We start from the raw sequence: 26137 nt of genomic DNA, 5'->3' as shown, positions 1-26137 counted from the left end.
ACACAGAGGGAGAGAGAGAGAGAGAGAGATACGCTGAGGGTTAGAGAGAGAGAAAGAGAGAGAGAGAGAGAGAGAGAGAAAGAGAGACATACAGAGGGTTAGAGAGAGAGAGAGAGATACACACAGAGGGTTAGAGAGAGAGAGAGAGAGAGAGAGAGAAAGAGAGAGAGAGACACACACAGAGGGTTAGAGAGAAAAAGAGAGAGAGAGAGACACACACAGAGGGTTAGAGAGAGAGAAAGAGAGAGACACACAGAGGGTTAGAGAGAGAGTGAAAGAGAGAGACACACACAGAGGGTTAGAGAGAGAGAGAAAGAGAGAGAGAGAGACACACACAGAGGGTTAGAGAGAGAGAGAAAGAGAGAGAGACACACAATCACACACAGAGGGTTAGAGAAAGAGAGAGAGACACAATCAAACACAGAGGGTTAGAGAGACACATAAGGGATGAGAGAGTCAGAGGGGGAGGAAGAGAGACAGAGAGACCATGGGGAGAACAACACATAAGGAGAGAGATGGATAGATAGAGATAGATAGAGAGAGAGAGAGAGAGAGAGAGAGAGAGAGAGAGAGAGACACACACACACACAAGGGGGGAGGGAGAGAGACCACTGCATTTTTAAGTAATAAAACAGCAGAGCTACAGAGAGTTCAGAAAGTGAAGGCAAGCTGTTAAGTTAGTGGGTGTAAAGGTTGAGGAAACAAAATACAAAAACGACCCTGCTGTAAAAGAGTAAAAAAACACTAAACCACATTCATTAAATTATAATTTTCACTAACAGAATCCCTTTCAGTGAAATCTAAGGTTGCAGAACTTACTAAGATGTGGCTAAAACACTGCTCATTGACTGCATCTCTCTTCCTGCTCTGCCTCTGTCTGTATTAAAGGGACAGTAAACCTTAAAAATAATGTTATATAATTCTGCACATAGTGCAGAATTATATAACATTATATTAGCCAAATATTATTTAAACGTAATTTCCCCTATTCATTTTTAAAAGAAAGCGCTGTTTCACAGACCCGCTCTCTGCTGAGCGGGTCTGTTATATTTCCTCAGCGCATCGGGCCAGCTGTATAGTCACAGCAGAGAGCGGGTCTGTGAAACAGCGCTTTCTTTTAAAAATGAATAGGGGAAATTACATTTAAATAATATTTGGCTAATATAATGTTATATAATTCTGCACTATGTGCAGAATTATATAACATTATTTTTAAGGTTTACTGTCCCTTTAAGGAAGTGACAGTGGCACATTCCACTGCACTTAGAGGGGAAATACAGAACTCTCTTTTTCACTTTAGCAAAAGCTGGCAGCTTCACAGCACAGCAACAAAATAAATGAAAGTAGTTTTTTTCCATTTTTGTTTTGTTTTATATGATTTAACATCCAGCCCCAACCCTAAGTTCCACTTACTAATGCCTCTCACTGGATTGGTTCAGCCCAAATAGGACTGCCTCAAATAAAGCACTTATGGGCCATGCAATGATCTTAACCACTTTCATCCAGTAGATGGCGCAGCATGTTGTGTAATGGTGGGCAGACCTACTTGTGCCTCTCCATTGCACAACATGTATCTGTGAAGAAAAAAAATGCTGGGGAAAAAAATTGCAATTTTTTTATTTTATTTTTTTAAAGCCCATAAAAAAAATATATATTTTTGCCCATATGAGAGGTGAAGCACTGCCTCACCTGCCTCTAGTGACTGCACATCACTGCTAGGTAGTTATTAAATAGTTAATAACTATTTAATAACTATTGTATCTAGTTAAAATAAATACAAACTTGCCTGTAAAATAAAAATAAACCCTAAGCTAGCTACAATGTAACTCTTAGTTATATTGTAGCTAGCTTAGGGTTTATTTTATAGGTAAGTATTTAGTTTTAAATAGGAATAATGTAGTTAATTATAGTATTTTTTTTAGATTTATTTAAATTATATTTAAGTTAGGGGGTGTTAGGGTTAGGCTTAGACTTAGGTTTAGGGGTTAATACATTTAGTATAGTGGCAGCGATGTTAGGGACGGCAGATTAGGGGTTAATAATATTAAACTAATGTTTGCAAGGCGGGAGTGTAGCGGTTTATAGGTTAATATGTTTATTATAGTGGTGGCGACATTGGGGGCGGCAGATTAGGGTTTAATAAGTGTAGGTAGGTTGCGGCGACATTGGGGACGGCAGATTAGGGGTTAATAAATATAATGTAGGTGGCGGCGATGTTGGGGGCAGCAGATGAGGGATTCATAAATATAATGTAGGTGGCGGCGGTGTCCGGAGCAGCAGATTAGGGGTTAGAAATTTAATTTTAGTGTTTGTGATGCGAGAGGGCCTCGGTTTAGGGGTTAACAGGTAGTTTATGGGTGTTAGTGTACTTTTTAGCACTTTAGTTATGAGTTTTATGTTACGGCGTTGTACCATAAAACTCATAACTACTGACTTTTAAATGCATTAGGACTCTTGACAGGGTAGGGTGTACCTCTCACATTTTGGCCTCCCAGGACAGACTCGTAATACCGGCGCTATGGAAGTCCCATAGAAAAAAAGACTTTACGAAGTTTACGTAAGTCGTTTTGCGGTAAGGCCAAAGAAGTGTATGGTGACCCTAAACCTGCAAGACTTGTAATAGCAGCGGGCGTAAAAAAGCAGCATTAGGACCTGTTAACGCTGCTTTTTCAGCCTAACGCACAACTCGTAATTTAGCAGTCCAGTAGGTAAAATGGATTATTGGTGACACATTACACTGTCCCTTTAAATGAACCCTATCATATACAGCCAATGTTGCTATATAAAAGTAATTCCCTGTTACACATCTAGAAACAGATAACATTTTCTTTTTTTTACAGAAAGTCCTCAAATCTAATCTGTTCTCTAGTATAAAGTGCTGTAATTAAAGTGATATAAAACCCATAATTTTATTTCATTATTCAGATAGAGCATGTAGTTTTAAACACATTTTTAATTTAATTCTATGATCTAATTTGCTTCCTTCTCTTGGTATACTTTGTACCTAGGTAGACAATTAAACAAATTTGATAATAGAATTAAATTGGAAAGTTGTTTAAAATTGTATGTTCTGTCTGAATCATGAAAGATAATTTTCACAGATTTTATCTCAGAATGCACAAGAAGAAAGGGTTTTTACATGAGGTTAATACTTTATTACAATTTCTCTATGTTGGTCAGTTCTCTTAGCGTTGTTACCTGATTTTCAAGGTCATGATTTATGTTGATCAGAAGGAATTTGTTATTTTCTTTACTGCCACTCCAGCAGGCGAATGATTTCTTGATAATGCAATCCTATAAAGAGCAAAAAGAGGAAGAGGTTAAACATTCTCTGACACAAAACGATTTGAGGTTACTATATAGTAACATAATATCTACTCAACATCTTTGACTACAACTTATTGTGTGATTAGTGTTTTTCCTAGAGTTCTGTTCCTTATTACAAAGTTTGCCTGAACATTAAAATCTGTGGCTATGCAAGTAAAATACACGCACTGCAATTAAAGGGACATTAAACACAAATAGTAAGCTGCATAACAATGTGCCTTCATATCTGAGAAGAATTTTGCAATGAATAATGCAGCTTTAGTTTCTCAAATGAGCATATTACTTTATATTTTTTCTTTTCACTGATTCCCTGTCCCCAGAACAAAAGAAACCTTGCTAAACAATCACAAACTAATACGCAGATATAGGGGCCGATTTACCAATGTCTGGCGGACATCATCTGCTGTAGCTGATCATGTCCGCCACACATTGCTGAATGCCGACAGCATACACTGTTGGCATTTAACATTGCACAAGTAGTTTTTGTGAACTGCTTGTGCAATGCCGCCCCTTGCAGATTAGGGGGGTGTCAATCAACCCAATCGTACATGATCGGGCAAATTGCAGACCGCAGCATCAGAGGAGGCGTATGAGTTAAGGAGCAGCAGTCTTAAGACCGTTGCTTCTTAAATCCCGTTTCCGGCGAGCCTAAAGGCTCGCGCAGAAACAGATACATTAGGGGCCGTTCGGGGATTGATAAATCGGCCCCATAGCATCAACTCTGATTGCACTTGCGCAGTTAAAAGGACAGTATACACCAATTTTCATATAACTGCATGTAATAGACACTACTATAAAGAAGAATATACAAAGAACATTTGAATCGGACATCCTCAGCTTGACGGCAGTGGCCTACAACACTCAACTCCCCCCAGCTAGATCATCGGTTGGGTAGAGCAGCTCTTGGTATGCCAAACGTACTTCTGACCTGCTATCTCATTCCACATTCGCTAACTTATGCCTAACCACACTTGAACAAATGGAGGACATCTATTACTTTCCAAAGGGCCTTATTGGATCTCGGGCACAAAATGGATCATAGCTTCAACGACCTCATTGCATCTAAATCCACTCGCCGTAATTGCGAAAATACAGAACACAACAAAATAGCTGCCGTAGCCCCTAATGAGTTACACCAAGTCTCAACATTGAAGCCTATCCAAGCCACAAAGTATACTCTCTGGGTCACCGCTGAAAGGGACCATGAGGAGACATCTTCTGTCAGTTTTACCACAGTTCGGGGGAGGGCGGCCGGCTCGTCCGTGCTGGGAGAATATTTGCTGCTTCAATCATCAGTGCTTTTCACTTTGTCAGATGATGGCCCCAAATAGAAGCCAAAAGTCACTGCGGGACCGATCCCCATCAGAACACTGAGACAGCCTCTTGAATTAACAAGAGCTCCGGAACGCCGCACTTTTCCAAAGTCTCTCCACCACATTAAGAAAAAGCAGTGCGACATAGAAATACGGCGCGAACATGGCCTGGATCAAATATTGCCATTATACGGCCATACCCTACACTCAGGGACACATCGATGCCAGAACTACGTAATAGTTGGGGTAGGCTGAACAGTTACAGCTAGTTTTAGAAGATAGAGCCTCAAGCCTCTCTCTACAACATTACTTCTTTCCTCAGTAGGAACGTGGTCTTAGCACATTTCCTATTAAGAACTAAACTGTTTTATGTTGAACCTTCTGCTAACGTTCACAAGACTTGCAAACTTTTTCCTTGTCAAGACAACAAGCAGGTTTATTCCTTTGCCCTCCCAAATGTTAATTTGGATTAATATAGATTTCCTCCCCATTATGATCCTCTACAGTGCTTTTCAATTTATGATGATAGCTTATTTTATGTCATATTTTTCTATATTAGGCTTAAAGGGACATGCCACCCACATTTTTTCTTTTATGATTCAGAAAGAGAATGCAATTTTAAACATCTTTCTAATTTACTTATATTATCTAATTTGTTTTATTCTCTTGATATTCTTTGATGAAAAGCATATCTAGATATGCTCACTAGCTGCTGATTGGTTGCTGCACATAGAAGCCCCGTGTGATTGGCTCACCATGTGCATTGCTTTTTCTTCAACTAAGGATATTTAAAAAATGAAGCAAAATAAATAATGGAAGTAAATTGTAATGCTGTTTAAATTTCTATTCTCTATCTGAATCATGAAAGAAATATTTTGGGTTTAGTGGCCCTTTAACCAGTGTATTATGTTACCCTAAGCAGGTCACTCACTGCTCAACAAAGCTGGACTATCAGCTCCATTGTGGCCCCATAGCCATCAGCTAATGTTTACCAATATTATTAGTATCTCTTACAGTAAGATTGTTTATCTCTATAACTAAGAGTTATAATATAATATTTATATTCAATGTCATAGCCACTCTCATCGATATACCCTTCCTTTCTCAATACACTAGCCCCAAATACCTAGAGCATCTTTTGAAGCGGCTCTTGCCCACTGTCTTTCCCCACCCACTGCCTAATCATTCAATTAACATTGTCTATACTCTCTATAGTTACTGCATTGTGGCTCCTACAGAAAATACTAGATCCTATCTTCAGTATTCTATATACTTATCTACAGACCCAGAACGGTCTTTATACTCTTAGGAGAATTTATATATGTCCATGGTAGCTTTTATTATGCTATTCCTAAATTCTGATAACACATATTACTCTTTTTGTTTACTTAGGCATCTAATTGTTATAGTCACAACAAATCCATGTTCTTTGTTTCTCATTATATATTACTATATTGTGGCTTATGCTCAAGAAATCATATCTCACCTCCAGTATTCTATATATACTTATGCACAGGCCCAAGAGTGGTCTTTCTACTTTTAGGAGGATATATATATATATTAGAAAAGGGAGATTCCATGTTAAAATGTTCCCCACTACTGTACAATTGCTATTACCTTATTGTATTTGTATGACCTTGGATGTATACAGCAATCTTTTTAGACAAGTATGATGTTTATTTGACTACTCACATTTATCAGTTTGTCGCTATTATGTCCCAAGGTCCCATTATACTTGTAACCCTGCTTTAATGGTGAATGAACATATTTATCTTTTTTTTATTTTTGTTTAAAAAAAGCAAAACTATACATTTTTACAAAATCACTCCCAGATGGGCTATATAAATGGATCATCTACAAAACATTTATGAAAAGAAAACTCTAGTGTACAATGTCCCTTTAAGGAAAGACTGAGGTATCCCACCCTCAATCCCCTTCAGGTGGTTTAGAACGGATTTAGCTTGGTTAATTAGTAAAAAAAAAAATATTTAACAAGTATTAAAATAGATATATATTCATTTTTTAATCTTTATGTAATAGCTAAATATAAATATTTATTTATATATGCACATTGCACAATAATATTAACACCTAAACTACCTTGTTTGCTCACTGCTATTGAAAATAATACTTTGGTTCCTATCATGATTGGTTGATGAAAAACTGACAATCTTAAAAAGCTAATGAGTACAGAAAATCTAAAGTAGGAGAGGGGGGTAAAAAAAAAACCTCACAGATATATTAGCTAAAAGTGGATTAACCCAAGCCTCCTTGGGAGACTGGGAGAATGTGGAACAGGTACAATTTTCAGATGTATTGTACAGCAAATGGAAGCAAATTAAATAATGAATGAATGTTTCATTTTCAATAATGAAACATTATATGTGCTCTTAATATGCTGAGTTTAAAGTGATGGTAAACTTTCCCCTTTATAAAAACTGATCTGGAATGTTACTAATATTTTAGATGGCGTTTAATTCATCAGTTGTAATGAAGATGCGCTATAACTTACTTTTTAATATACATACGAAATTCAAATACCCTGCGCTCCGCCACTAACTTCAAAAGTCAATTTTTTTCTGTGAGCTAAAGATTTTAATAGTTGTCAAATCAGCACTCTAGCTACAACAAAACATAAATTATGCTTACCAGATCATTTCCTTTCCATCTGTATGAGCAGAGTCCACAGCTTCATTCCTTACTTGTGGGAATAATGAACCTGGCCACCGGGAGGAGGCAAAGGCACCCCAGCCAAAGGCTTAAATACCTCCCCTACTCCCCTCATCCCCCAGTCATTCTGCTGAGGGAACAAGGAACAGTAGGAGAAATATCAGGGTATAAATGGACCCGGAAGAGAAAATAAATTTTGGTTCACCCATCGGAGTATATGGGCGAGGGCCCTGGACTCTTCTCATACAGATGGAAAGGAAATTATCTGGTAAGCATAATTTATGTTTTCCATCTTAACATGAGGAGAGTCTACGGCTTCATTCCTTACTTGTGGGAAACATATACTCAAGCTCTAGAGGACACTGAATGAAACGGGAGGGTAAAATGAGAGGCGGACCCTATTCTGAGGGCACCACAGCCTGCAAAACCTTTCTCCCAAAAGATGCTTCAGCCGAAGCAAAAACGACAAACTTGTAAAATTATGAAAAGGTATGTAAGGAGGACCAAGTAGCCGCCTTATAAATCGAGAACCGGGAAAATCTGTGGTACAACCCTGTCCTTGTAGACATTATATAATTTAGGAATGCAAGGTTCCTCAGGTAATTTAGGTTTTGGAACCTCTAAAGTAGCCAACACCTCCTTTAGCAAAAAGCGTTCAATCCTAAATCTAAAGTCTGGTTACTCCGTAGCTGGAGGCTTAGAGGCAGCAGATTCCGACCCAGAAAGAGCATCCTCTGAAGTATCCGAGGCGTCTTCATCATTGAATAATCTTGTATCAGATAAATCCAACAAGCTAGTAGATGACCCCTGGGAAGGATAGCAATATTTAACCTTTCGTTGCGCTTAGCAGGGCGAGGTAAAGCACTAAAGGCCGCAGACACTGCCATCTGTAACTGTTCAGTAAAGTCTGGTGGTAAAAGGGCCCTTCCAGATGGAGGAATAGGAATGCTATGGGAAGCTGAATGTGTATTAGGAGATGAATGTAGGGTGCGCACCTCACAGGACAAAGACTCCTCAGAGGTTGAAGGCTCAGTAGTATTAAACATATTAGCTTTCTTTGATAATATTACTTTATCAAGGCATGTGGAACATAATTGAGCAGGCGGGTATACTGTGGCCTCCTCACAATATAGACAGGCATTAGCTTTAGGTAAAGAGGGAGTACCCTAGTCCTCCAAAGCTTGCGCTTATAAAAAAGGACTAAAGACAAAAATAAATGGCACCTTTATACCCCCAATGGCTGGGGCACTCACTACCTCCTATGACCCAGGCCAAGAGAGAAACCGCTTCATCTCCAGACACCGCACAGTCAGGAAGAAGAGAGCCACTGTGACCATACCCGGTCACATGGGGCGCCATGCAGGACCGCCCCTGCACCACTAAAAGCGCGCCAAGCCTAACTGACTGTGCAACGCTCCAAAGTGAAAGTAAAACCTGAGCCCATCTCACAAATCTCACAGCATAAACACAATATAAAAAATATGTGATTAATCCCTCCTGTTCAATAATCCCCTTCCGGAGACATTAACCTTCGATTAAATGCAGAAAAAAGGAGTCACACTGTGACCCTGTCTTCTTGCGTTATCAAATGTGTATAAATAATTAAATGATTTTACCGGAATCTATGCCGTAGAACAGAAACACAGCCTCTAAAGTTTGACAGTTTTGCAGCATCGCTCCTGACATGGACTTAAGTGATAGAAGCAGGCAGTGAAACTCGTCAACACTGATTTCTTAGGAGCTGTTAATATGAGTCTGGATGGGTTCGCAGAAAGACTCTCCCTGCATCTCCAGTTCTAACATTCACCAATGCTCTCACTGAGAGGCTGACAAGACTACTTAAAAACTCCAGTCCCATTTCGAAGGGTACTACCCTCCATAAGGAACTACTCCGTATCTTCTGACACTTCTCTGCCAACCTTCTGTGACGAAAGGCAAAGAATGACTGGAGGATGAGGGGAGTGGGGGAGGTATTTAAGCCTTTGGCTGGGGTGTCTTTGCCTCCTCCTGGTGGCCAGGTTCAGTATTCCCATAAGTAAGGAATTAAGCCGTGGACTCTCCTCATATTAAGATGGCAGAGCGCAGGGAATTTAAATTTCATATCTATATTAAAAATTTATTTATATCTCATATTTATTACAACTGATTAATTAAACATCATCTAAAATACCACTAACAGTCTATTTCAGTCTTGAAAAATGCTTCTAGTAAAAGCTATCACTGTTTCAGTTCTTCCCTGCACACCACGTGTAACTCATAACTGTCCAGGAAAATATGGCTGAGGTGGTAACCTTACTGGTAGATGCTCTAGCTGCACAATTACTAACACGTTGCTGCTCATATTATTGAGTTTAATGTCAAATTAAATTGGCTTCAAAATATCTCCAAATGCTTTGAAGTTGTCAAAATTTCTAAATATTGTCCCCATGATATGTTCTCTGCAGTATTTAGACCTTACATCTAGTTACTAAATGGAAAATAAATTGTGGGACAACCACTAGTTATCTAACAACACTAATATTTAGGCTAAGGGACAGTTAGACCTTCTTATTCTCAAGAATTCATGTCAAACTCTGGTGCAGGGTTATCCCTTGTACTAAGACTGGAAAGAGAACTCTGTGGTAAGTACAAAGACATAGGGGCATATTTATCATGCTCCGTATGGAGCTTGATGCCCCTTGTTTCCGGCAAGCCTTCAGACTCGCCAGAAACAGAAGTTATGAAGCAGCGGTCTAAAGATCGCTGCTCCATAACTTGTGCGCCTGCTCTGAGGCGGCGGACAGAAATCAACCCAATCGAATACGATCTGGTTGATTGACACCCCCTGCAATTGTCAGCTCATCCAGGGTTGACAGTCTAACCAAATGATGACACTTCGGGAAGTAATATATAACAATTGTAATCTCTCTCAATCTTTCTCTCTCTCTCTCTCTCTTTCCTCTCTCTCTTGTCTCTCTCTTTCTTTCTCTCTCTATCGTCTCTATCTATCTTTCTCTTTCTCTATCTTCTCTCTCTCTTTATATAAACTGTACAATCACACAATGCTGAGCTCTCTGATGCAATTTCAGAAAGAAAAGAATTTAGCAGTGGAGCTTACACAAAGTAACAAGTGAAATGTTAATATAATAAAATAAAATATATAAAATAACTAAATCAGCCATTGAAACAAGATGAGTTTGAGGCTTTGGCAATGTTAAAAACAGGTCATTGTCTTTTTTTTAGTATTATATATTATGTATATTGCAGTGTTCTCCACATAAACAGTGAGGGCACTGTACAACTTTCTAGTCTAATATGATAACATTTTCTGCTATTCAAAGCACAAATTAATTGCATAATGTAACTTAAAGGGACAGTCAACACCCGAAAGAACTTTATCCTATACCTTCGATCCGCCAAAGACAATGCGCCTGCCAGGGCCGCCATCAGGGGGTGACAGGGCTGACTCCTGTCAGGGGCCCAATGGGCAGCCACCAGTGGGTACTACAGCAGAGTGCTAATTGAGCATGGGAAATGTTATTAAAAGGAGTAAAGTATTAGCATTTGAGAGGATTTCTGTCAGACGGCAGATCACTTTCATTTGCAGAGGAGGTAGGACTTACTAGTAAATGTTTTTTTATTTCTTTGTGCAATTTCGGATTGTAACTTCAGTGTGGTAGTAGTTGTATGGTGGGGCCAGGGTTCCAAAACTATTTTTTTTTAGCAGCAAAGTATTTATGATTATTTGATAATGCTGTAGAAATTCTATATTTAAAACCATGCAGAAATGTTTCCTCATCAATACACAAATGGTAGGTGCCCTTCTCTGGATGCCTCTGTGAGGGTGGGTGTGTATGTCTGTGTTTTCTGTGGATGTCTCTGTGAGGGTGTGTGGGGGTGTGTGGGGGTGTGTGTGTATGTATGTTTGTATGTATGTCTGTGTTTTCTGTGGATGTCTGTGAGGATGTGTGTTTTCTGTGGGTGTCTCTGTGAGGATGTGTGTATGTCTTTTTGTGTTTTCTGTGGATGTCTCAGTGAGGGTGTGTGTATGTATGTCTTTCTGTGTTTTATGTGGTTGTCTCTCTGTATGTGTATGTCTTTGTGTGTTTTCTGTGTGTGTCTCTCTGTGTGTGTGTGTGTCTGTGTGTTTTCTGAGGCTGTCTCTGTCGGTGTTTCCTTGGGTGTATGTGCAAGTTTGAGTTTGTGTGTGTGTCCCCGTTGTATGTTCCTTTTTAGGACATTTTGACCTTACTACTGATTATTCACATCTTTCTACAGACTTTGAGACTAATGAGACCTTTACGAAAGTCACCAATCCACCATTTAACCTTTAAATTATTGTTTAGGCAGTTCAGGGCCCTTCCTTTCAGCCACTGCATGCTGTTGTCATCATTTAGTTGGCATCTTCCTTTACAAAAAACATAATTTATGCTTACCTGATAAATTTATTTCTCTTGTAGTGTGTTCAGTCCACGGGTCATCCATTACTTATGGGATATATTTTCCTTCCCAACAGGAAGTTGCAAGAGGATCACCCAAGCAGAGCTGCTATATAGCTCCTCCCCTCACATGTCATATCCAGTCATTCGACCGAAACAAGACGAGAAAGGAAAAACTATAGGGTGCAGTGGTGACTGGAGTTTTAATTAAAATTTAGAACTGCCTCAAAAAAAGACAGGGCGGGCCGTGGACTGAACACACTACAAGAGAAATAAATTTATCAGGTAAGCATAAATTATGTTTTCTCTTGTTAAGTGTGTTCAGTCCACGGGTCATCCATTACTTATGGGATACCAATACCAAAGCTAAAGTACACGGATGATGGGAGGGACAAGGCAGGAACATTAAACAGAAGGAACCACTGCCTGTAGAACCTTTCTCCCAAAAACAGCCTCCGAAGAATCAAAAGTGTCAAATTTGTAAAATTTTGAAAAGGTATGAAGTGAAGACCAAGTTGCAGCCTTGCAAATCTGTTCAACAGAGGCCTCATTCTTAAAGGCCCAGGTGGAAGCCACAGCTCTAGTGGAATGAGCTGTAATTCTTTCAGGAGGCTGCTGTCCAGCAGTCTCATAGGCTAAACGTATTATGCTACGAAGCCAAAAAGAGAGAGAGGTGGCCGAAGCCTTTTGACCTCTCCTCTGACCAGAATAAACGACAAACAGAGAAGAAGTTTCCTGAAAATCTTTAGTTGCCTGTAAGTAGAACTTCAGGGCACGGACTACGTCCAGATTATGCAAAAGAGGTTCCTTCTTTGAGGAAGGATTAGGACATAATGATGGAACAACAATCTCTTGATTGATATTCCTGTTAGAAACAACCTTAGGTAAAAACCCAGGTTTAGTAAGCCGAACTACCTTGTCTGAATGAAAAATCAGATAAGGAGAATCGCAATGTAAGGCAGATAACTCAGAGACTCTTCGAGCCGAGGAAATAGCCATCAAAAACAGAACTTTTCAAGATAAAAGCTTAATATCAATGGAATGAAGGGGTTCAAACGGAACACCCTGAAGAACTTTAAGAAACAGAATTTATGTTTACCTGATAAATTACTTTCTCCAACGGTGTGTCCGGTCCACGGCGTCATCCTTACTTGTGGGATATTCTCTTCCCCAACAGGAAATGGCAAAGAGCCCAGCAAAGCTGGTCACATGATCCCTCCTAGGCTCCGCCTACCCCAGTCATTCGACCGACGTTAAGGAGGAATATTTGCATAGGAGAAACCATATGATACCGTGGTGACTGTAGTTAAAGAAAATAAAATATCAGACCTGATTAAAAAACCAGGGCGGGCCGTGGACCGGACACACCGTTGGAGAAAGTAATTTATCAGGTAAACATAAATTCTGTTTTCTCCAACATAGGTGTGTCCGGTCCACGGCGTCATCCTTACTTGTGGGAACCAATACCAAAGCTTTAGGACACGGATGAAGGGAGGGAGCAAATCAGGTCACCTAAATGGAAGGCACCACGGCTTGCAAAACCTTTCTCCCAAAAATAGCCTCAGAAGAAGCAAAAGTATCAAACTTGTAAAATTTGGTAAAAGTGTGCAGTGAAGACCAAGTCGCTGCCCTACATATCTGATCAACAGAAGCCTCGTTCTTGAAGGCCCATGTGGAAGCCACAGCCCTAGTGGAATGAGCTGTGATTCTTTCGGGAGGCTGCCGTCCGGCAGTCTCGTAAGCCAATCTGATGATGCTTTTAATCCAAAAAGAGAGAGAGGTAGAAGTTGCTTTTTGACCTCTCCTTTTACCGGAATAAACAACAAACAAGGAAGATGTTTGTCTAAAATCCTTTGTAGCATCTAAATAGAATTTTAGAGCGCGAACAACATCCAAATTGTGCAACAAACGTTCCTTCTTCGAAACTGGTTTCGGACACAGAGAAGGTACGATAATCTCCTGGTTAATGTTTTTGTTAGAAACAACTTTTGGAAGAAAACCAGGTTTAGTACGTAAAACCACCTTATCTGCATGGAACACCAGATAAGGAGGAGAACACTGCAGAGCAGATAATTCTGAAACTCTTCGAGCAGAAGAAATTGCAACCAAAAACAAAACTTTCCAAGATAATAACTTAATATCAACGGAATGTAAGGGTTCAAACGGAACCCCCTGAAGAACTGAAAGAACTAAGTTGAGACTCCAAGGAGGAGTCAAAGGTTTGTAAACAGGCTTGATTCTGACCAGAGCCTGAACAAAGGCTTGAACATCTGGCACAGCTGCCAGCTTTTTGTGAAGTAACACAGACAAGGCAGAAATCTGTCCCTTCAGGGAACTTGCAGATAATCCTTTTTCCAATCCTTCTTGAAGGAAGGATAGAATCTTAGGAATCTTAACCTTGTCCCAAGGGAATCCTTTAGATTCACACCAACAGATATATTTTTTCCAAATTTTGTGGTAAATCTTTCTAGTTACAGGCTTTCTGGCCTGAACAAGAGTATCGATAACAGAATCTGAGAACCCTCGCTTCGATAAGATCAAGCGTTCAATCTCCAAGCAGTCAGCTGGAGTGAGACCAGATTCGGATGTTCGAACGGACCCTGAACAAGAAGGTCTCGTCTCAAAGGTAGCTTCCATGGTGGAGCCGATGACATATTCACCAGATCTGCATACCAAGTCCTGCGTGGCCACGCAGGAGCTATCAAGATCACCGACGCCCTCTCCTGATTGATCCTGGCTACCAGCCTGGGGATGAGAGGAAACGGCGGGAACACATAAGCTAGTTTGAAGGTCCAAGGTGCTACTAGTGCATCCACTAGAGCCGCCTTGGGATCCCTGGATCTGGACCCGTAGCAAGGAACTTTGAAGTTCTGACGAGAGGCCATCAGATCCATGTCTGGAATGCCCCACAGTTGAGTGACTTGGGCAAAGATTTCCGGATGGAGTTCCCACTCCCCCGGATGCAATGTCTGACGACTCAGAAAATCCGCTTCCCAATTTTCCACTCCTGGGATGTGGATAGCAGACAGGTGGCAGGAGTGAGACTCCGCCCATAGAATGATTTTGGTCACTTCTTCCATCGCTAGGGAACTCCTTGTTCCCCCCTGATGGTTGATGTACGCAACAGTTGTCATGTTGTCTGATTGAAACCGTATGAACTTGGCCCTCGCTAGCTGAGGCCAAGCTTTGAGAGCATTGAATATCGCTCTCAGTTCCAGAATATTTATCGGTAGAAGAGATTCTTCCCGAGACCAAAGACCCTGAGCTTTCAGGGATCCCCAGACCGCGCCCCAGCCCATCAGACTGGCGTCGGTCGTGACAATGACCCACTCTGGTCTGCGGAAGGTCATCCCTTGTGACAGGTTGTCCAGGGACAGCCACCAACGGAGTGAGTCTCTGGTCCTCTGATTTACTTGTATCTTCGGAGACAAGTCTGTATAGTCCCCATTCCACTGACTGAGCATGCACAGTTGTAATGGTCTTAGATGAATGCGCGCAAAAGGAACTATGTCCATTGCCGCTACCATCAAACCTATCACTTCCATGCACTGCGCTATGGAAGGAAGAGGAACGGAATGAAGTATCCGACAAGAGTCTAGAAGCTTTGTTTTTCTGGCTTCTGTCAGAAAAATCCTCATTTCTAAGGAGTCTATTATTGTTCCCAAGAAGGGAACCCTTGTTGACGGAGATAGAGAACTCTTTTCCACGTTCACTTTCCATCCATGAGATCTGAGAAAGGCCAGGACAATGTCCGTGTGAGCCTTTGCTTGAGGAAGGGACGACGCTTGAATCAGAATGTCATCCAAGTAAGGTACTACGGCAATGCCCCTTGGTCTTAGCACAGCTAGAAGGGACCCTAGTACCTTTGTGAAAATCCTTGGAGCAGTGGCTAATCCGAAAGGAAGCGCCACGAACTGGTAATGCTTGTCCAGGAATGCGAACCTTAGGAACCGATGATGTTCCTTGTGGATAGGAATATGTAGATACGCATCCTTTAAATCCACCGTGGTCATGAATTGACCTTCCTGGATGGAAGGAAGAATTGTTCGAATGGTTTCCATCTTGAACGATGGAACCTTGAGAAACTTGTTTAAGATCTTGAGATCTAAGATTGGTCTGAACGTTCCCTCTTTTTTGGGAACTATGAACAGATTGGAGTAGAACCCCATCCCTTGTTCTCCTAATGGAACAGGATGAATCACTCCCATTTTTAACAGGTCTTCTACACAATGTAAGAATGCCTGTCTTTTTATGTGGTCTGAAGACAACTGAGACCTGTGGAACCTCCCCCTCGGGGGAAGCCCCTTGAACTCCAGAAAATAACCTTGGGAGACTATTTCTAGTGCCCAAGGATCCAGAACATCTCTTGCCCAAGCCTGAGCGAAGAGAGAGAGTCTGCCCCCCACCAGATCCGGTCCCGGATCGGGGGCCAACATTTCATGCTGTCTTGGTAGCAGTGGCAGGTTTCTTGGCCTGCTTTCCCTTGTTCCAGCCTTGCATTGGTCTCCAAGCTGGCTTGGCTTGAGAAGAATTACCCTCTTGCTTAGAGGACGTAGCACTTTGGGCTGGTCCGTTTCTACGAAAGGGACGAAAATTAGGTTTATTTTTTGCCTTGAAAGGCCGATCCTGAGGAAGGGCGTGGCCCTTACCCCCAGTGATATCAGAGATAATCTCTTTCAAGTCAGGGCCAAACAGCGTTTTCCCCTTGAAAGGAATGTTAAGTAGCTTGTTCTTGGAAGACGCATCAGCTGACCAAGATTTCAACCAAAGCGCTCTGCGCGCCACAATAGCAAACCCAGAGTTCTTAGCCGCTAACCTAGCCAATTGCAAAGTGGCGTCTAAGGTGAAAGAATTAGCCAATTTGAGAGCATTGATTCTGTCCATAATCTCCTCATAAGGAGGAGAATCACTATCGACCGCCTTTACCAGCTCATCGAACCAGAAACACGCGGCTGTAGCGACAGGGACAATGCATGAAATTGGTTGTAGAAGGTAACCCTGCTGAACAAACATCTTTTTAAGTAAACCTTCTAATTTTTTATCCATAGGATCTTTGAAAGCACAACTATCTTCTATGGGTATAGTGGTGCGTTTGTTTAAGGTGGAAACCGCTCCCTCGACCTTGGGGACTGTCTGCCATAAGTCCTTTCTGGGGTCGACCATAGGAAACAATTTTTTAAATATGGGGGGAGGGACGAAAGGAATACCGGGCCTTTCCCATTCTTTATTTACAATGTCCGCCACCCGCTTGGGTATAGGAAAAGCTTCTGGGAGCCCCGGGACCTCTAGGAACTTGTCCATTTTACATAGTTTCTCTGGGATGACCAACTTGTCACAATCATCCAGAGTGGATAATACCTCCTTAAGCAGAATGCGGAGATGTTCCAACTTAAATTTAAACGAAATCACATCAGGTTCAGCTTGTTGAGAAATGTTCCCTGAATCAGTAATTTCTCCCTCAGACAAAACCTCCCTGGCCCCATCAGACTGGTTTAGGGGCCCTTCAGAACCATTATTATCAGCGTCGTCATGCTCTTCAGTATCTAAAACAGAGCAGTCGCGCTTACGCTGATAAGTGTTCATTTTGGCTAAAATGTTTTTGACAGAATTATCCATTACAGCCGTTAATTGTTGCATAGTAAGGAGTATTGGCGCGCTAGATGTACTAGGGGCCTCCTGAGTGGGCAAGACTCGTGTAGACGAAGGAGGGAATGATGCAGTACCATGCTTACTCCCCTCACTTGAGGAATCATCTTGGGCATCATTGTCATTGTCACATAAATCACATTTATTTAAATGAGAAGGAACTCTGGCTTCCCCACATTCAGAACACAGTCTATCTGGTAGTTCAGACATGTTAAACAGGCATAAACTTGATAACAAAGTACAAAAAACGTTTTAAAATAAAACCGTTACTGTCACTTTAAATTTTAAACTGAACACACTTTATTACTGCAATTGCGAAAAAATATGAAGGAATTGTTCAAAATTCACCAAAATTTCACCACAGTGTCTTAAAGCCTTAAAAGTATTGCACACCAAATTTGGAAGCTTTAACCCTTAAAATAACGGAACCGGAGCCGTTTTTAACTTTAACCCCTTTACAGTCCCTGGTATCTGCTTTGCTGAGACCCAACCAAGCCCAAAGGGGAATACGATACCAAATGACGCCTTCAGAAAGTCTTTTCTAAGTATCAGAGCTCCTCACACATGCGACTGCATGTCATGCCTCTCAAAAACAAGTGCGCAACACCGGCGCGAAAATGAGGCTCTGCCTATGATTTGGGAAAGCCCCTAAAGAATAAGGTGTCTAAAACAGTGCCTGCCGATATAATCTTATCAAAATACCCAGATTAAATGATTCCTCAAGGCTAAATATGTGTTAATAATGAATCGATTTAGCCCAGAAAAAGTCTACAGTCTTAATAAGCCCTTGTGAAGCCCTTATTTACTATCTTAATAAACATGGCTTACCGGATCCCATAGGGAAAATGACAGCTTCCAGCATTACATCGTCTTGTTAGAATGTGTCATACCTCAAGCAGCAAGAGACTGCTCACTGTTCCCCCAACTGAAGTTAATTGCTCTCAACAGTCCTGTGTGGAACAGCCATGGATTTTAGTAACGGTGCTAAAATCATTTTCCTCATACAAACAGAAATCTTCATCTCTTTTCTGTTTCTGAGTAAATAGTACATACCAGCACTATTTTAAAATAACAAACTCTTGATTGAATAATAAAAACTACAGTTAAACACTAAAAAACTCTAAGCCATCTCCGTGGAGATGTTGCCTGTACAACGGCAAAGAGAATGACTGGGGTAGGCGGAGCCTAGGAGGGATCATGTGACCAGCTTTGCTGGGCTCTTTGCCATTTCCTGTTGGGGAAGAGAATATCCCACAAGTAAGGATGACGCCGTGGACCGGACACACCTATGTTGGAGAAACCAAGTTTAAGCTCCACGGAGGAGCAACAGTTTTAAACACAGGCTTAATCCTAGTCAAAGCCTGACAAAAAGCCTGGACGTCTGGATTCTCTGCCAGACGTTTGTGTAAAAGAATAGACAGAGCAGAAATCTGTCCCTTTAACGAACTAGCGGATAAACCCTTTTCTAAACCGTCTTGTAGAAAAGCCAATATCCTAGGAATCCTAACCTTACTCCATGAGTAACTCTTGGATTCACACCAATATAAATATTTACGCCATATCTTATGGTAAATTTTTCTGGTAACAGGTTTCCAAGCCTGTATTAATGTATCAATTACCGACTCCGAAAAACCACGCTTTGATAGAATAAAGCGTTCAATCTCCATGCAGTCAGCCTCAGAGACATTAGGCTTGGATGGTTGAAAGGACCCTGAATTAGAAGGTCCTGCCTCAGAGGCAGAGACCATGGCGGACAGGACGACATGTCCACTAGGTCTGCATACCAGATCCTGCGTGGCCACGCAGGCGCTATCAGAATCATTGATGCTCTCTCCTGTTTGATCCTGGCAATCAGTCGAGGTAGCAACGGAAACGGTGGAAACACATAAGCCATGTTGAAAACCCAAGGGGCTGCTAGTGCACCTACCAGCACCGCTCCCAGGTCCCTGGATCCGTAACAAGGAAGCTTGGCGTTCTGGTGAGATGCCATGAGATCCAGCTCCGGTTCGCCCCAACAAAGAATCAGTTGAGCAAGTTCCCACTCCCCAGGATGAAAGGTCTGGCAACTTAGAAAATCCGCCTCCCAGTTCTCCACACCTGGGATGTAGATCGCTGACAGATGACAAGAGTGAGACTCTGCCCAGCGAATTATCTTCGAGACTTCCAACATCGCTAGGGAACTCCTGGTTCCCCCTTGATGATTGAAGTAAGCCACAGTCGTGATGTTGTCCGACTGAAATCTGATGAACCTCAGTGTTGCTAACTGAGGCCAAGCTAGAAGAGCATTGAATATTGCTCTTAACTCCAGAATGTTTATTGGGAGGAGTTTCTCCTCCTGAGTCCACGATCCCTGAGCCTTCAGGGAGTTCCAGACTGCACCCCAGCCTAGTAGGCTGGCATCTGTTGTTACAATCGTCCAATCTGGTCTGCGAAAAGTCATTCCTTTGGACAGATGAACCCGCGACAACCACCAGAGAAGAGAATCTCTGGCCTCCTGGTCCAGATTTAGTAAAGGGGACAGATCTGAGTAATCCCCATTCCACTGACTTAGCATGCATAGTTGCAGTGGTCTGAGATGCAGGCGCGCAAATGGCACTATGTCCATTGCCGCGACCATTAAGCCGATTACTTCCATGCACTGAGCTACTGATGGGTTTGGAATGGAATGAAGGACACGGCAAGCATTTAGGATTTTTGATAACCTGGACTCCGTCAGGTAAATCTTCATCTCTACAGAATCTATAAGAAATATAGAAAGGGAACCCTTGTGAGTGGTAACAGAGAACTCTTTTCCATGTTCACTTTCCACCCATGCGACCTCAGAAATGCTAGAACTATCTCTGTATGAGACTTTGCATTTTGAAAACTTGACGCTTGTATCAGAATGTCGTCTAGGTACGGAGCCACCGCTAAGCCTCGCGGTCTTAGTACCGCCAGAAGCGATCCCAGAACCTTTGTAAAAATTCTTGGGGCCGTAGCCAACCCGTAGGGAAGAGCTACAAACTGGTAATGCCTGTCTAGAAAGGCAAACCTTAGGTACCGATAATTATCTTTGTGAATCGGTATGTGAAGGTAGGCATCCTTTAAGTCCACTGTGGTCATATATTGACCCTCTTGGATCATGGGTAGGATTGTTCGAATAGTTTCCATCTTGAACGATGGAACCCTTAGGAATTTGTTTAAGATCTTCAGGTCCAAGATTGGCCTGAAGGTTCCCTCTTTTTTGGGAACCACAAACAGATTTGAGTAAAAACCTTGCCCTTGTTCCGTCCGCAGAACCGGGTGGATCACTCCCATTACTAAGAGGTCTTGTACACATCTTAGAAATGCCTCTTTCTTTATTAGATTTGTTGATAACCTTGACAGATGAAATCTCCCTTGTGGAGGAGAAGTTTTGAAGTCCAGAAGGTATCCCTGAGATATTATCTCCAATGCCCAGGGATCCTGGACATCTCTTGCCCAGGCCTGGGCGAAGAGAGAAAGTCTGCCCCCCACTAGATCCGTTTCCGGATAGGGGGCCCTTTCTTCATGCTGTCTTAGGGGCAGAAGTAGGTTTTCTGGCCTGCTTGCCCTTGTTCCAGGACTGGTTGCCTTTCCAACCCTGTCTGTAACGAGTAGCAGTCCCTTCCTGTTTTTGGGGCGGAGGAAGTTGATGCTGCTCCTGCCTTGAAATTACGAAAGGCACGGAAATTAGACTGTTTGGCCTTTGATTTGGCCCTGTCCTGAGGAAGGGTGTGACCCTTATCACCAGTAATGTCAGCAATAATTTCTTTCAAGCCGGGCCCGAATAAGGTTTGCCCTTTGAAAGGAATATTAAGCAATTTAGATTTAGAAGTTACATCTGCTGACCAGGATTTAAGCCATAGCGCTCTGCGCGCCTGGATGGCGAATCCGGAGTTCTTAGCCGTGAGTTTGGTTAAATGCACAACGGCATCCGAAACAAATGCATTAGCTAGCTTAAGGGCTTTAAGCTTGTTCATAATCTCATCCAATGGTGCTGTGCGAATAGCCTCTTCCAGAGACTCAAACCAGAATGCCGCTGCAGCAGTGACGGGCGCAATGCATGCAAGGGGCTGTAATATAAAACCTTGTTGAACAAACATTTTCTTAAGGTAACCTTCTAATTTTTTATCCATTGGATCTGAGAAAGCACAACTATCCTCCACCGGGATAGTGGTACGCTTGGCTAAAGTAGAAACTGCTCCCTCCACCTTAGGGACCGTCTGCCATAAGTCTCGTGTGGTGGCGTCTATTGGGAACATTTTTCTAAATATCGGAGGAGGGGAAAAGGGCACACCGGGTCTATCCCACTCCTTGCTAATAATTTCTGTAAGCCTTTTAGGTATAGGAAAAACGTCAGTACACACCGGTACCGCATAGTATTTATCCAGCCTACATAATTTCTCTGGGATTGCAACCGTGTCGCAATCATTCAGAGCCGCTAACACCTCCCCTAGCAATACACGGAGGTTCTCAAGCTTAAATTTAAAATTTGAAATTTCCGAATCCGGTCTCCCCGGATCAGATCCGTCACCCACAGAATGAAGCTCTCCGTCCTCATGTTCTGCAAATTGTGACGCAGTATCGGACATGGCTCTCGTGTCATCGGCGCGCTCTGTCCTAAACCCAGAGCTATCACGCTTGCCTCTTAACTCAGGCAAATTAGATAATACTTCTTTCATAACATTAGCCATATCATGCAAAGTGATTTGTAAGGGCCTTGATGTACTTGGCGCCACAATCTCACGCACCTCCTGAGCGGGAGGCGAAGGTACTGACACGTGAGGAGAGTTAGGCGGCATAACTTCCCCCTCGTTGTCTGGTGATAATTTCTTTACCAGTAAAGACTGACTTTTATTTAAAGTAACATCAATACAATTGGTACACATATTTCTATTGGGCTCCACATTGGCTTTTAAACATAATGAACAAGTAGATTCATCTGTATCAGACATGTTTAAACAGACTAGCAATGAAGGCTAGCAAGCTTGGAAAAAATCTTTCAATAAATTTACAAGCAATAGAAAAAAACGCTGCAGCGCTTTTAAAAAACACAAAAAAAACTGTCACAGTTGAAATAACAATGAATTAATTCAGTTATAGCCAACAATTATAACAGTAAATGTATGAATTTAGCAGAGGATTGCACCCACTAGCAAACGGATGATTAACCCCTCAATACCCAAAAAACGGATAATCAATTTAAGATTTAACGCTTTTATCACAGTCAAACACACTGTCACAGGTCTGCTGTGACTGATTACCTCCCTCAAAAATGAATTTTGAAGACCCCTGAGCTCTCTGGAGACGTTCTGGATCAAGGAGGAAGAAGCAGGAAGACTGTGCTAGAATTTTAACTGCGCAACAAGGCGCTAAAAAAGGCCCCTCCCACTCATATTACAACAGTGGGAGACCTGTTACAACGGTTTCTATGCAGAAATATACGTTAGCCATATGGAAAAAAAAAATCATGCCCAAAAAGATTTATCAACAAAGTACCTCACAAAACGAATAACATTCCAGTAAACGTTTTAAAACAACTTTCCAGTGTTATGCAAAGTTATCACTAAGCCTGCTACCAGTCGCTTCCACTGCAGTTAAGGCTCATACATTTATTTCAGTATTAACAGTATTTTCTCAGTCAAATTCTAGTCCCTAGAAATTAACTCAACTGCGCATACATTTATCAGCCTGATATCAGTCTTTACTACTGCATTAAAGGCTGTACTTACATCATATGGGTAACAGCAGTGTTTTCTTAGTCAATTCCAATTACTGCACATACCTCATTTGCGGGGAACCCCGCATGCTATTCCCTTTTCTGAAGTTACCCCACTCCTCAGAATGTGTGAGAACAGCCAGTGGATCTTAGTTACGTCTGCTAAGATCATAGAAAACGCAGGCAGATTCTTCTTCTAAATACTGCCTGAGAGAAAAAAACAGCACACTCCGGTGCCATTTTAAAATAATAAACTTTTGATTGAAGAATAATTAGATAAAAAAACTCCTATCTCCTCTCACGACCTCCTTCTTTGTTGAGACTTGCAAGAGAATGACTGGATATGACATGTGAGGGGAGGAGCTATATAGCAGCTCTGCTTGGGTGATCCTCTTGCAACTTCCTGTTGGGAAGGAGAATATATCCCATAAGTAATGGATGACCCGTGGACTGAACACACTTAATAAGAGAAAGATAATCAGAACTCCATATTTTGTTTTCTAAATTTCCTTTTTTTACCTCATTACTTGTCTGCTAGAGTGTCTATATGTATACTTACCAGAAGTCCCACTTTTACTGGGATTGTCCCTGTTTGGAGGCGCTGTCCCAGTGTCCCACCCGGTTGTTCATTCTGTCACAGTAATGTTGCCACCTCCGGGTTTCAAATCATGTGTCTGGGTTTCAGACCGCCTGAAACCCGGACACATTATTCAAAATGACTGGACTGTGACTCTCCAGCATAGTTGGATACTGATACTTTGTTACACACAGCCCTGCTTAGCTTAACGTTCGTGTCCTTCAAAGTGTACATTTAGTAATACAGGCTGAGTGAGCAGCATAGAGTTTTTTAATTTTGTAGTACTACTTGGTTTATTTTTCTAAGAATTTAACACCCCCTGACCCCTGGTGACATCACCGGTGATACACGTTTAGGGGAATCATATGGGCATGACCAGGAAGTGCAGACAGGTATGATTTTTGGCGTGGATCTTGCTTTACTGCATGCAGGATAGCATATTGGCTGTAAACTTCCTGCGTTATGGTATTGTGTAGCCTCTTAAACAGCTTTAGCAGGTACGTGTTTCTTTTTGACTTATTACATTCAATGTTGTATTTATGCCTTATTAGTATTCGGTTCTGTTCCATAATTAGACACATAAAACACATATTACCCTGCAGATATCAAATTGTGTGATGTATATGCTTGTCACTATTTTATGAAATTGGTAATTATGCTTGATGTTTGGCATTATTTAGAATCTGAGATTTAGATGAATGATTTATTTGCTCATGTTGTGTATGGGTTGCCATGACAATGTAATGGTGACTTTTTTACTAGGGGGTGGTGTTTTGGTCTATTTAAACTGTGTGATTCACTTGTTGTTTGACTGAGGAAGGGTAGAGTATCCACAAAACATTACGCACATAAAGGCTACTACTTTTAAAAGGACCGGAAATCGCCACTCCCCTTGGCCACGCCCCTGACCACACCCCCACTGGCACCGCACCAGGTGGTCCCAGTTTCACCTTTAAAAATTATGGTAAACCTATCTATATGTGAATCCTTATGTGCGAGTGTGTGTGTGTTTCAGTGTATGAGTGTGTCTGTGTGTTTGTATGTTACTACCTTTACAAAATTTCCAAGTTTAAATAGACACTTAGGAATAAAGTGCATATACGTTTTAGTCACTTGGTCAAAAAATGCACATTAGGAGTTTCCTGATATGTATCTGTATTTTAAAAAGTCAATAAAGTTTCTACTTTTTTCAGCCTTCTATCTGGTGCCTTTTGTAGTGCAGCTGCATCTTTTTTTCTTTTGATGCTTTTTGGCTGACTTGTTTGGCCACTGCAGAGTGCACCCCCTCCAGCATTAGCCCAGTGGTTTGTTACACTTCCTCATTCCATTTGCAAGGAGCATTCAGGGAGCTGCAGCGGCAAGACCTGTTTGTTTTTCAAAAATTGCACATGTCAAAGGGCGGGGGGGCCCTGATCAATGGTTAAGTCAGGTGCCCCAAAATTTCTAGTGGCGGCCCTGGCCGCCGGCACCGCATCCCATTTTCAACACTTCTAACGTTATACTAGTAATTGTCCGAGTCACATATGTTTTTCTAATAGAGATATGGCTGCCAAGCTCCCCCCCCTCCTCCTTCGTCCACTTCTTTACTAAATGTCTTGCTCGTTCATGTATGAACCGTTGACGCATGCACATTTTATGTTCTGTCAGTTTTCAAGCCGAAATCAGGAGTGCAAGCATGAAAGCATGTTAAGAATCCAGCCAAGGATTCGATTCTGATTGGCTGATTCAATTAAACTGAAACCTACTACGTCACGGTGGGGGGAGTTTGGCTGCCATATCTCTATTAGAAAAATATATGTGCTTTGGACAATTACTCGTATAACGCTAGAGGTGTTGAAAATGGGATGCAGTGAGGCACATCGTCTTTGGCGGACTGTCCCTTTAAATGTATTTAATGATCATTTAAAGGGACACTATACCCAAACATTTTCTTTCATGATTAAGGTAGAGAATACAATTTTAAACAACATTCCAATTTACTTCTATTACCTAATTTGCTTCATTCTTTAGATATACTTTAATGAAGAAATAGCAATGCACACAGTGAACCAATCACAGGAGGCATCTTTGTGCAGCTACCAAGCATATCTAGATATGATTTTCAGCAAAGAATATCAAGAGAATGAAGCAAATTAGATAATAGAAGTAAATTAGAAAGTTGTTTATAATTGTATGCTCTTTCTAAATCATGAAAGAAAAAAAATTGGTTTTCATGTCCCTTTATGCAATAAACATTTAAACATTTTAGCTGATTTTAGCTTATTTTTGGTCAGTAAAATTACCCAGGTGATGCACCCATTAAAAAGGTCCTGTATTGCATTTATATAAAATGTAATTCTACTGTAATAGTTATAGATAAGAGAGCTTCACATTGGAGCACCCTCTCCTGTGGAACATCCAGTTACATAGAAAGATACACTATGGTCCATTGATGCTTCCTAAGCTCCTGGAGAAATTATGATGTTGG

At 41.5% G+C, this 26137-nt stretch overlaps 1 protein-coding gene across 2 annotated transcripts in view; it reads right to left on the bottom strand.

Moving 5' to 3' along the window:
* Nucleotides 1–26137, bottom strand: part of ADAMTSL4 (ADAMTS like 4) — a 419450-nt gene that overhangs the window by 345939 nt on the left and 47374 nt on the right. Inside the window, exon 2 of one of the 2 annotated variants that reach the window (XM_053705462.1) lies at nucleotides 3199–3294. In XM_053705462.1, the coding sequence (XP_053561437.1) occupies nucleotides 3199–3215 (17 nt within the window). In that variant the 5' untranslated portion in view covers nucleotides 3216–3294. Of the gene's footprint in view, nucleotides 1–3198; nucleotides 3295–26137 lie in introns of those variants that run through there. The other variant, XM_053705467.1, reaches the window with a different exon arrangement.

The sequence above is a fragment of the Bombina bombina genome, chromosome 1 (genome assembly GCF_027579735.1).
Source record: "Bombina bombina isolate aBomBom1 chromosome 1, aBomBom1.pri, whole genome shotgun sequence".
Lineage (NCBI taxonomy): Eukaryota > Metazoa > Chordata > Amphibia > Anura > Bombinatoridae > Bombina > Bombina bombina.
Note: the sequence above shows the minus strand (reverse complement) of the source record. Positions and strands in the feature narration are given on the sequence as shown.